Genomic DNA, 11,479 nt, shown 5'->3' on the forward strand with positions numbered 1-11,479 from the left:
GGCTTTATCATACATAGTGCTTCACCATGGGCTGCACTAGTGTTATTCATGAGGAAGAAAGATAGCTCAATGAGATTGTGTATCGATTGTCGACAACTAAATATGCCAATTATAAAGAATAAGTAACACCTTCCGAGTATCCATGACTTGTTTGATCAATTACAAGGTGCTGAGTGCTTCTCAAAAATTGATTTAAGATCAAGGTACAACATATATGAGTTTGGGAGAAATACATTCCAAAACAACTTTTAGAACCAAATATAGACACTTTGAGTTCTTGGTGATGTCTTTTGGATTAACTAGTGCCCCAACAGTGTTCATAGACCTGATGAATAGTACATTCAGGTTGTATCTAGACTTGTTTGTTATTGTATTTATTGATGATATTTTTGTGTATTCACGTTCAAAATCTTAGCATGAAAATCATCTGCGAGCACTCCTTCAGTTCTTCGAGACCGAAAACTTTATTCAAAGTTTTATATGTGTGAGGCCTGGTTGGGCTCTATAGCTTTCTTAGGCCACATTATATCATATGCAAGCATTATAGTGGATACACAACAGAGTGATTCCATAAAGACTCGGCCCAGACCTGACTCTGATTGAGGTTTGTAGTCTCTTAGGGTTAGTTGGGTACTACAAAAGGTTTATAGAAGGATTTTCTTCAATTTCAACACCATTAACAAAACTGACTAAGCATACGCTCATTGATAAAACGTTTTCAAAGTAATGATATTGATGAGTTAAGGTTTGGTTGATGATTATAAGTTGATTTTACATTGAATTCCTGTAAGAACTCATGCCTTCTTCTAAACTCCCAAATTGATTGGAATTCGTTTGATTATGAATGTATAATGTATAATTTTTTATGCAATAGACATTTTAGTAATTCTTTCAATTGTAAAGGGTTGTGTCCCTATGATGTTAAGATTGTGTCCTAGATGGCCATGTGAGACTTATTATTTTCGTTGCTTTATAATTGTATATTTGAATGTTGGTTTTATTGAAAAAAGTTTTAACTCTACAATATGTTTATTACCTATGTGATGAATGAATGTTAAGAGACTTGTACAAGACCCCTTCAGGGTCAAGTACGGCGTGGCACGACTTGGGGGTGCTCTCAGGTTGTGACAGGTCAAGAGAGTCTTGATCTTTTGAAAGCTCTCCTCACAATTTTCAGTCCATTCAAATGGTATCTCTTTTTTGGTCAAATTGCTCAAGTGAGTTGCAATAGAAGAAAAAATTCTTTACAAACCGATGATAATAGCTAACGAGCCCTACAAAACTCCTAACTTTCGTCATAGATCTAGGACAAACTCAAGAATCACCTCAATCTTTTAAAGATCGACCATTACACCTTTTTTTGAAACTACATGCCCCCAAAAGGCAACCAATTTTAACCCCAGAACAATATGAAGATGGATGGCATGCTCTTCCTCAATATTCGAATAGACCAAAATATCATTAATGAATAATATAACAAATGAATCAAGAAACGATTTGAACCCCCCATTCATCAAGCTCATGAAAGCTGCAGGTTCATTGGTCAAACCAAACCCATAGCGAGTTCTAAACGTCATCTTGGGCACATCCTCAGGCCTAATTTTCAATTGATGGTAATCGGATCATAGATCAATCTTAAAGAAAATCGATGCATCTTGTAATTGTTCATAGAGATCATCTATTCGAGGCAAAGGATACTTATTTCGAATAGTGTCTCTATTTAATTTTTGGTATTCTATACACATTCTCATGCTACCATCCTTCTCATTAACAAACATAACTGGTGCACCCACCAAGAATATCTTGGGAGAATAAATCCTTTATCAAGAAGCTCTTGGATTTTAGCCTTAATCTCAATTAATTCCGTTAGATCCATACGATATAAAGGGATTGAAATGGGGCGTGTACTGGGCTCTTAATCAATGCAACTATTTGTATATCTATCCGGAGGCATAGAAGTCAAGTCATTAGGAAACACTTCACTAAATTAAAACACCAGAGGAATAGATCCAATGGATTGAGCCTTAATCTTGACATCCCTAATATGAGAAAGATAAGACAAATAACCCTTCTCTACTAATTTACCAGCCCAAATGGAGGATATTATCTTATCTTGCTTAGGATTGTACACCCCTTCCCACTCTATTTTTCCCTTCCCGAAATTTCTAGAGTTACATACATAGCATTACAATTAAGCACATCATAATAGTGGAACAACCAAGTCATGCCTAACAGTATGTCGAAGTCAATCATATCTAAAATCACTAAATTAGCCCAAGTGTAAAATCCCATAAACAAAATAGGATACGTATGATAGACATGGGTAACAATGATTGATATCTCCAACCTAGGTACAAACACGAATAGAGGTATCATGAATATCACAAATCATATCAAAATCCAAGGAAAATCTCAAGGATACATAAGAATAAGTAGAACCAAATCAAACAACACATTATCCATCCGGTCACAAACAAGATTAGTACCTGTAATCAGCGTGTTACGACTCTGCCTCATTGTTGTCCTGAAAAGCATAACATTAAGTCCTATATTCTTGATGAGACACTTCCCTTACTGGTTGTGAAATACCCCTTACCTTATTAACCATTACCATTTTCTCTACCTCTACGACCTCATTGATTACTTCCTTGCCCACCTTGTGGATGTCCTCAACCATTATTACCATTTCTCGTGGGTACCATTGCTTTAAAAGGATATTGTGAGATATCAAACACACGTGGATGGGGAAAATCTCTCCTCATATGCCCAGGTTCTCCAAATTAGTAGCAATACGATCAATGGATGGTGTGCCGCCTGTTGAAGGCGTGACTCCCTGGCTATCCTGAAAATTATAAGATGGAGTTCTCGAGTAGTTACCTATGGAGGCGGGCACTGCAGACTAAATTGGATTAGTTGCAAGTGTTGGCTTCCAGACCCCTTAAAGTAAGAACCTTTAAAGGTACCCGAGTTCTTGGCCCTTTTTGCCCATATCTTAACTTGATTGTATCGTCTTACCCCCTCAACTTTCTTTGCATAATTTTCCAATTAATTAAAGCTACTCCATGCAGAAGTCGTATGAACAGAAAATATTGCACCACAGAACTCAAACCCCTAATAAATAATTGGATTCTCTCCTCCTCAGTAGTAACCAATTGTGTAGTATATCTAGAAAAATCATGGAACTTGCTGTCATAAGCAGCCACATATACCACCTTGCTCTAAAGCCATAAACTCATCCTTCTTTCAATCCCTCAAGGTTGTAGGCACATAATTTTTTAGAAAGAAAACATGAAATTGGGTCCAAGTAAGTGGGGGAAAAGTAGAAGATATTAATTCACTATAAGCTCTCCACCATTGCTTGGCCTTACCTTGAAGTTGGAAAGACACAAACTCAACCTCATGTTAATGAACAATACCGAATTTATGCAGCCTCTCATAGCAGTCTCAGAGGAACTCATATGCATCCTTACTCTCAAAACCAAGAAATACCGAAGGCTTAAGCTTCAAGAACATACTCAACATGTCATGCTCATTACTGGTCATAACAGAACCCAACAAAGGATGAAAGAAAGCATCAGTACCTACATTACCACCCGTCTTGGGCGTAGTACTGGAAACATGAGGATAAGCCGGAGCTTGAGTTGTTTGAACCGATGAAATCACTCTAGGACTAGCCAACCCTTTCTATTATGACATGATTTGTTGAGCTAGCACGGATATGTGGGAGGAATACCTGAAGCCTCAGCCTGCCCATCTTCCTCTTGTTCAACTTCCTCAACCTCTTCTTCCATTTATTCATGATGCTTAGGTGGGTTCTCATTCATAGGCGCGTTATCAAATCACACCTCATCCACAAAAGGGGATACTCTTTCATGACCTTTAACCCTAGATCTTCTTCTACCCCTACCTCGACCGCGACCTCTCACTGAAAGATCTTCTGCTGGAACATTGATAGGACATACGGTCCTAATATCATCATACCTAGTATTGACTATCTGTGGACAGAAGAGTGAAGGAGGTTAGATACCAATTTGAATTGACAGATACCAGTTGGAATCAAGTTATAGCACAAATGAGACAAAACAAAAATAGAGAGATTTCCTAAATTCCTATAGCCTCTCAAAGAAAATTAAAGGAAACCCCGTACAATTCCGCGAGACTTTATTAGAATCGTTTTAATACATCAAGATTAATGAACCTAGGCTCTGATACCAACCTTGTCATGATCCAGACCATCGTGATTGACACCCACACTAACACTACAATGAGGAAACCACTACTACAACCCCAACCAAACAACTAATCTAAACTATGACATTTAAGTATGCGAAAACAGAAATAATAGCTAAAGCCTAAAGTTCCTATAAACTTCAAAAAAAAGATCTATAAACTAAAAAATGCGTAAGAAATAACCTAGAACCTGAAAGTCATTGTACAAAAATATGTAAAGTTCAACAAGTCTAAACAAGAAGGGATATAACCCCAACTAATGAAGCAATCAACTAACTAAAACAATTGCCTTAGTCCAGAAATGATGGACATAGATAGAAGGGAATCTATGGAAGCCAAAGGAATTGACTCAAATTTGAATTCAAACAAACACGGATATCCTAAGCGAGGTCTGTCAGTGGCCACTTGAAGATGCCCTGTACTCAACAAAAAATATAAGCAAGTGCAACATCAATACACAACTTCAATGTACCTGTATGATTATGCGGTTATCCCACTAGTGCAACATAAGCAAGTAAAACAACATTATCATCACATGCATATATATCAATATATAATCAACATTTACAAACAACGATCGGTTTCACATTTTATATCACATCATTGGTCCTGTCATGAAATATATATCCAAACAATTAGCATGTCCAAATGTGGTAACTAATCCTATATTTAAGCCAGAATGTCGCAATTGGTCCCATACTTATGCCGGAACATGGCAACCGATCCAAGTTAGTTATGCCTGAATGTGACAACAAATCTCATTCACACACCACAATCACAATCACAAGTATATCATCAAGATTATACATTTAAGTTAGATGTTATCCACTTAGTTCGAATCTTATTATTTGTATCTTATACATTTGTAGACTTCAATATGTACACTAACAACTGCTATTGTTAGTGTTTTTGTTCTGTTAGTACTGTTAAAGCTTAATGTTAGTGCTTTATTCCACTTTTGTTAGTTAGTGTTTCTGTTGTTGTTGTTTGTTAGTGATTATGTTTGTTTGTTAGAGTTAGTTATTTAAATGTGTGTTTGAATTGTGTTTGTTGTTGTTACATGATTTTTCAGGATGGCTTTTACTCTTATAACTTTAAGATGGTATCATGGGGGGGAAATAGATTTTGGTCCACCACCTAAATATATTGGGGGGCATGTGACAGAATTCTTAGATGTAGATGTTGATAGGATGTCTTATTTTGAGTTGAGGGACTACATAAAGGAACTAGGATATACAATAGATTGTGATTTTTTCATCAAGTGGGATGGGTTATTGGTCCTTGTTGATAATGATAAGGTTATATTTGACCTTTTCAATATGGTGAATGATGGGGATACAGTGAAGGTGTATGTTTTTCATGGGGTTAGTGAAGCTAATCAGGCCCCACTTGAATTGGAGTTTGTCCCCCATGTGACTGAAAGTGGGGTAGGTGAGGAATCTTTTAATGAGACTTCTAACCCTAATAATCAGCCTCCTACTTCTACTTTTCCTTCCATCCCTACAACTGGTCCTTCTGAAACTTCCAGCACTCCATTTGAAGCTCAGTCTTCTACTGTGCCTCCACCATCTCCTTCTATTATGTCTCCTTCTTCTACTGTGCCTCCACCATATCCTTCTATTGTGCCTTCTCCTTCATCTGATTATCCTATAATAGATAATGATCCAACTGATGATGAAGTGGAATATGAATCAGGATCTGAAGGGGATACTAGTGAAGATACTGAGGTTGACAGTGATGTTCATCAAGAGTATGTAGATATAAGGGCAACCAAGAGGCATTTCAAAAGGTCACAAAGGAGAAGTAGGGGAACTACTTCAGATCAGATTAATGTTAATGAGAAAGGTCCAGATATAGGGTATGATGAGACAAATAATGGTATTAGGGAAAGCTTAGTTGGTAAGCTAGGAGGTGATGAACCTTATTATCTAAGTGATGAAGTTCCTAGCTTTGAAATAGATGGTGAAGAGGTTGATCAAGTAGTGCATAAACCTGTTAGGAGGAAGAAAACCCCAAATAGAGTTGTGTTTGATACAACTGCTGAAAAGATTGTTTGGGAATTAGGACTGGTTTTTGGAACTGTTGAAGAATTTAGAGTGGCAGTGACAAGATATGCAATCCAAGAACATATTCAAATTGAAAAATATGTAAATGAGCCTGGCAGAGTTAGAGTGAGATGTTGTAAAGAGAGTTGTCCTTGGTTGTTGTGTGCAAGTAAGGATAAAACTAGTGGAGATTTCATTGTTAAAACATACAACCCTATCCATAAATGTTTGACATCAACTCATAACTACCTGTGCAACTCAAAGTTTTTGGCCACCAAATACAAAGAAAGAATAACTCAACAGCCAAACATCAGCATTCTCTTGTTGCAGGACATTATTTGAAAGGAGTTGGATATTAATGTTGGTAGGACAACAGTGAGAAGAGCTAGGACTAGAGTGTTACAAGAGATCATGGGTGATAACATTGTGGAGTATGGTAGGATTTTTGATTATAGAGATGAAATATTAAGGAGTAATCCAGGTAGTACTTGTGTAGTGAAGGTTGGAGAAGATTCTGAAACTGGGCAGAAAATTTTTGAAGGATTTTATGTTTGCTTCAATGCTTTAAAGAAAGCATTTTTTGGAGGTGCTAGAAGGTTGATTGGTTTTGATGGGTGTTTTCTCAAAGGGGTGTGTAAAGGCCAGTTGTTAGTGGCAGTTTGTAGAGATGGAAACAACCAAATGCTCCCTATTGCTTGGGCAGTTGTTGAGGTTGAGAACCAGTATACCTGGGCATGGTTTCTTGAACTAGTGAAGAATGATCTTGAACTTGGAGAAGGGCATCAACTATCCATCATTAGTGATATGCAAAAGCTAATTACTGATATCCATCTTACTATTTTATTGTTGTTGAGTTTTTCACTTTAATTGATTCTTTTTCTGTTATGTTGGTTTGTTAGGGACTAGAAATTGCTCTGGATACTTTATTGCCACTTGTTGAACATAGAAAATGTGCAAGACATGTTCTTGCAAATTGGTCAAAAAATTGGAAAGGAGTTGAAAGAAGAAGAGTGTTTTGGAGGATTGCTAAATCCACATTTGAAGCTGAGATGAAGGACAATATAGAGACAATGAGGAAATTAGGACAAGAAGGTTTAGATAATCTTTTATGGTACAATTTGAATACATGGTGCAAGAAATATTTTGAAGAATATAGCAAATGTGATGTTGTGGACAACAATATGGCAGAAAGCTTTAATGCTTGGATAGTGTCTGCAAGGTATAAAACCATCATCACAATGCTTGAGGAGATAAGGGTGAAGATGATGAAAAGAATTGGTGATTTGAGAGAGTTCTCAAACACTTGGATCACTGATATATCTCCTATGTCTTTGAAGATTTTGCAAGAAAACATTCAAAAGTCTATGCAATGTAACTTGACTTGGAATGGAGAAAGAGGTTTTGAGATTAAACACCATGGGTTTACACACACTGTGGACATTGTTAATAGGAGGTGTAGTTGCAGATCCTGGCAGCTTAGGGGAATTCCTTGTCCTCATGGTGTTGCTGCCATTCATTACAAAAACTTGGAACCAATCCATTATGTGGCTAGCTGTTATAGCAAGGAAACCTACCTCAGCACATATGCCCATTTTATTCAGCCAATGAATAACATGAAAATGTGGTCAACCTCAAATAATCCAATTGTAAAGCCACCAAAGATCAGAAAGTTGCCTGGAAGACCAGTTAAGGTTAGAAGAAAGGAAGCAGATGAAAGCAGAAAAACTGGAAAGTTGAGCAAAAGAGGTGCTGTAATGACTTGTAGCAAATGTGGCACACAAGGACACAATAAAAGAGGATGTCCTACAAGAAACCAAGCTGATCCAAGTCAATCAACTGAACCAGTTTCTCAGGCAAGAAGTACTGGTCCAAGTCAGTCATCTGAACCATCTTCTCATACACAGGTACTTTTATTTGTTACTCTCAAATGTATGTTATATGTTGATGTATATATATTGATATATTAATATACAGGCTACTGAAAGTGGTAGAGGAAAAGGCACAGGAAGAGCAACAAGAGGAAGAGCAACAAGAGGAAGAGCAAGTGGCAGAGGTGTTCCAGCTCAATCACATGAAAATGTTACAAACACAGAGGTAATATATCTAATTATTATATCATTGTTAGATAATATAGATATGCTTTAATATTTGATTTCAAAGTACAGACTGTAAATGGTAGAGGTAGAGGTAGAGGTACAGGTAGAGGAGCAGGATCAGGAAGAGAAATGGCTCAAGAAAGAAATGTGAATGAAGGACTAAGTAGAGGAAGAGGAATGACTCAACATAGTCAAACTAGTTCAGAAGCAAACTACAGTAGAGGAGGCCTAGGAAGAGGGAAGAGACCAGTAGAACATGAAGACACTAGTGGAGGACAAACAAGACCTTTTAAAAGGCCAAGAATGGTAGGTGTTGGCATATACCAAGCTAAAGATGGATTTACAACTCTCAATGTAAGTTTACAACTATCAATGCAAGTTTACAATTGTGATTGCAAACCTCAATGTAATTGTCTAATATTTGACTGTGTATTTATTTGACTAAGCAGCCTGGATTGCCAAGTAGAAGAGTCATCAATACTGGTACAAAAGTTACAAAGAGGGCTGATGTTGTCACTGGTGATATTGGCTACACACCAGTACGTGGATTCAAATGGAAGGGGAAGACAACTATTACAAGTAGCAACCTGGAAAGAATGAGGGCTGAAAAGGTTATCCAAACTAGGTCTGTAGCTGCTGCTAATGCTGCTAATAGCCAAGGCCAAACAACTTCAAGTAGAAAAACTTCTGTGCCATGGAAGTAGGGCATTTTGATGTTGTCTTGTTCATTTTGACAAACAAAATTTAACTAAGCATATATTTGTGTTGTTTTTTATTGGAAACAAACTCAATTTTGGGTGTAACCAAACAAACTTGAATGGTTGGAATCAAACTCGATTATGAAGTCTTCTTTTTTGTCAGTTTTGTTATTGCCTTTTTAATTGTAATTGACATATTTGTGAAGCTTCTCAAATGGTTGCCACGATAATATAGATTAGAGAACCAAATACATTAACTAATTGTTCAAATCATAACAATTTCGACAACAAAGAACAACAATAACTTGAACATTCAACAATCTTTCAAGTTACACACACCTACAACTAGCAAGATCAAGACAATTAGCTTCTAGGTACACACACCTACAATTTCAAAAATTTGAAAGTAACTAAACATGTCTATGGCAATTTTGGTTGCACACACCTACAACTTCCATCCTTCACATTCTTGGTTAGACTTAAACATAGAAAACACACAATAATGATCAAGACGATTAGCTTCAAGTTACAACATTTGCCCTTCTTTTTCTCCTTCATCATGACTTGGTTACTTTCAACACGACTTTCATAAGATGTCAATATTTCTTCCAACTCCTTAATTCTCTTTGCTAATCTCGGAATAACATACTTGGATCTTATATCAACTTCTTCTCGATCCCTCCATCTAAAGAAGTTGCACGCATCCTCCTAAAATACGCAAAACACAAATTAAAGAAAAATACATAAACAAAAGATCTCCATAAAAAAATTAGTAAACATACACGATAGCGTGGACAAGACCAAAATCTTCGAGCTGGGTTATGCTCCGACCATGAAGTTTGCATTGATAGTAAGTCACCATGTTTGCATCGCAGTTTCACTCGCAACATCGGATCATTCTCATCATTACAAATACGATTCAACATTGCATTTGACATTTTCATTCAAAAACTAACCACAAAATTGAGAAGAAATTCAACCATAAAAAAACTTCAAATTAACGTTTATACTGGAAATTAAAAGAGAAAAGACGAATTCCTACCTTATTTTCTTGAGGAAGATGAAGAAGTCGTCAAAAAGAGAGCACCAATATTGTTCTTGCCATGGAAATCAAAATTTTAGGGCTACCAACGGCTATTTTTGAGTTTAAATTGGGGAAGATACAAAAATTGATTAAATAATTAATATTAAAGAAAGAAAATGACATGTGGCTGTTTTAAAGTGGTAAATAAAAAGGAAAAATGGCCCATGACGCGCCTAACGTGCGTGTAAACAACCCAGATGAGTTAATGGGTAAAAATGGCCAATTTACAACGATATATAGTTGTTTAGTGGTGTGATAGGACACTTCAAAAGTTTAGGTGTCTTTATGCAAATATGGAACAACTTCGATGGTCTCTTTATGTCTTTTCTCTTGTTTGATGTTATTCATGCTACTTATAAAAGTTTCGATTATAATTTCAATCAATAGATGATTATATCGAATTAATTTTGATTTACTTATTATATAAAACTTAAAAATCCTGGTCAAGCACTTCTAGATTGTCATTTCATTCAAACATATTTTCTCATTATAATATATTTATCGGTCTAGTGTAATTAATTTGTTAATCATTCGATTAAATTCAATTTTATAGGTCTATTTGCAAATTTTAAATATAATATAAATTAATAGGTGACTATATAAAATAAAAATTGACCAAGTAACTAAATTTAACTTAATTAAAACTTAATCTTGATCAAATACTTCTAAACTAACTATTTGACGTAAACTTATTTTATTATAATATATCTTTATTATCGATATAGTGTAATTGAATGTGTTAATCAGTCGATTCAATTTACAAACCTATTTGTAAATTTCAACTATAGTTCCAATAAGTAGGTGTTGTATATATATAACTAATTTTCATTTGCTAGTTATATCAAACTTAAATTTGATTTCAGCAAGTCTCATTAGAACTTCATTTTGATCAAGTGCTTTCGAAATTGTCAATTCACTCAAGCTTATTTCATTAGAATAATATATTCATATTATCTTGATATATCTAATGTATAGGGAGGTGTTAACTATTCATGTCCATTCAATTTTATAGATATTTATAAATTTTAAAATTCATTTCAATAAAAAGATGTCTAAATCTGAATAATTTTGATTAACTAATTTTGTCCAACTTAAAAATAGCTTTATTGAGTCTTATTGAAGCTTCATCTTGATTAAATGCTTTCAAAGATATTATTTGACTCAAACTTGTTTCAGCATAATAACATATTTATCGATATTGTATAATTAGAAGTATTAATGGGTTCAAAACAATTTAACTTTGTAAGCCTATTTGTAAACTTTAATAAATAGGTCATTCTATTTACTTATATTTCTTTAACTTAAAGTGTGTGTGTGTGTGTATAT

At 35.4% G+C, this 11,479-nt stretch overlaps 1 protein-coding gene across 1 annotated transcript; it reads left to right on the top strand.

Moving 5' to 3' along the window:
• Positions 1-7,019: 7,019 nt before the first annotated feature.
• Positions 7,020-9,226, top strand: LOC107019916. The gene is made up of 4 exons (XM_015220276.2): positions 7,020-8,179; positions 8,250-8,369; positions 8,441-8,725; positions 8,821-9,226. Exons 1-4 carry the CDS (start codon positions 7,325-7,327, stop codon positions 9,073-9,075), a joined length of 1,515 nt encoding a protein of 504 aa, XP_015075762.2. The 5' UTR covers positions 7,020-7,324; the 3' UTR covers positions 9,076-9,226.
• Positions 9,227-11,479: the final 2,253 nt, after the last annotated feature.

This window comes from Solanum pennellii, chromosome 5, assembly GCF_001406875.1.
Source record: "Solanum pennellii chromosome 5, SPENNV200".
In the NCBI taxonomy this organism is placed as follows: Eukaryota; Viridiplantae; Streptophyta; class Magnoliopsida; order Solanales; family Solanaceae; genus Solanum; species Solanum pennellii.

Coding starts and splice junctions, on each gene's coding strand:
- LOC107019916 (XM_015220276.2), top strand. CDS start 7,325: ATGAAGGACAATATAGAGACAATGAGGAAATTAGGACAAGAAGGTTTA. Junction 8,180..8,249: donor AACCATCTTCTCATACACAG/GTACTTTTATTT, acceptor ATTAATATACAG/GCTACTGAAAGTGGTAGAGG. Junction 8,370..8,440: donor AAAATGTTACAAACACAGAG/GTAATATATCTA, acceptor TTCAAAGTACAG/ACTGTAAATGGTAGAGGTAG.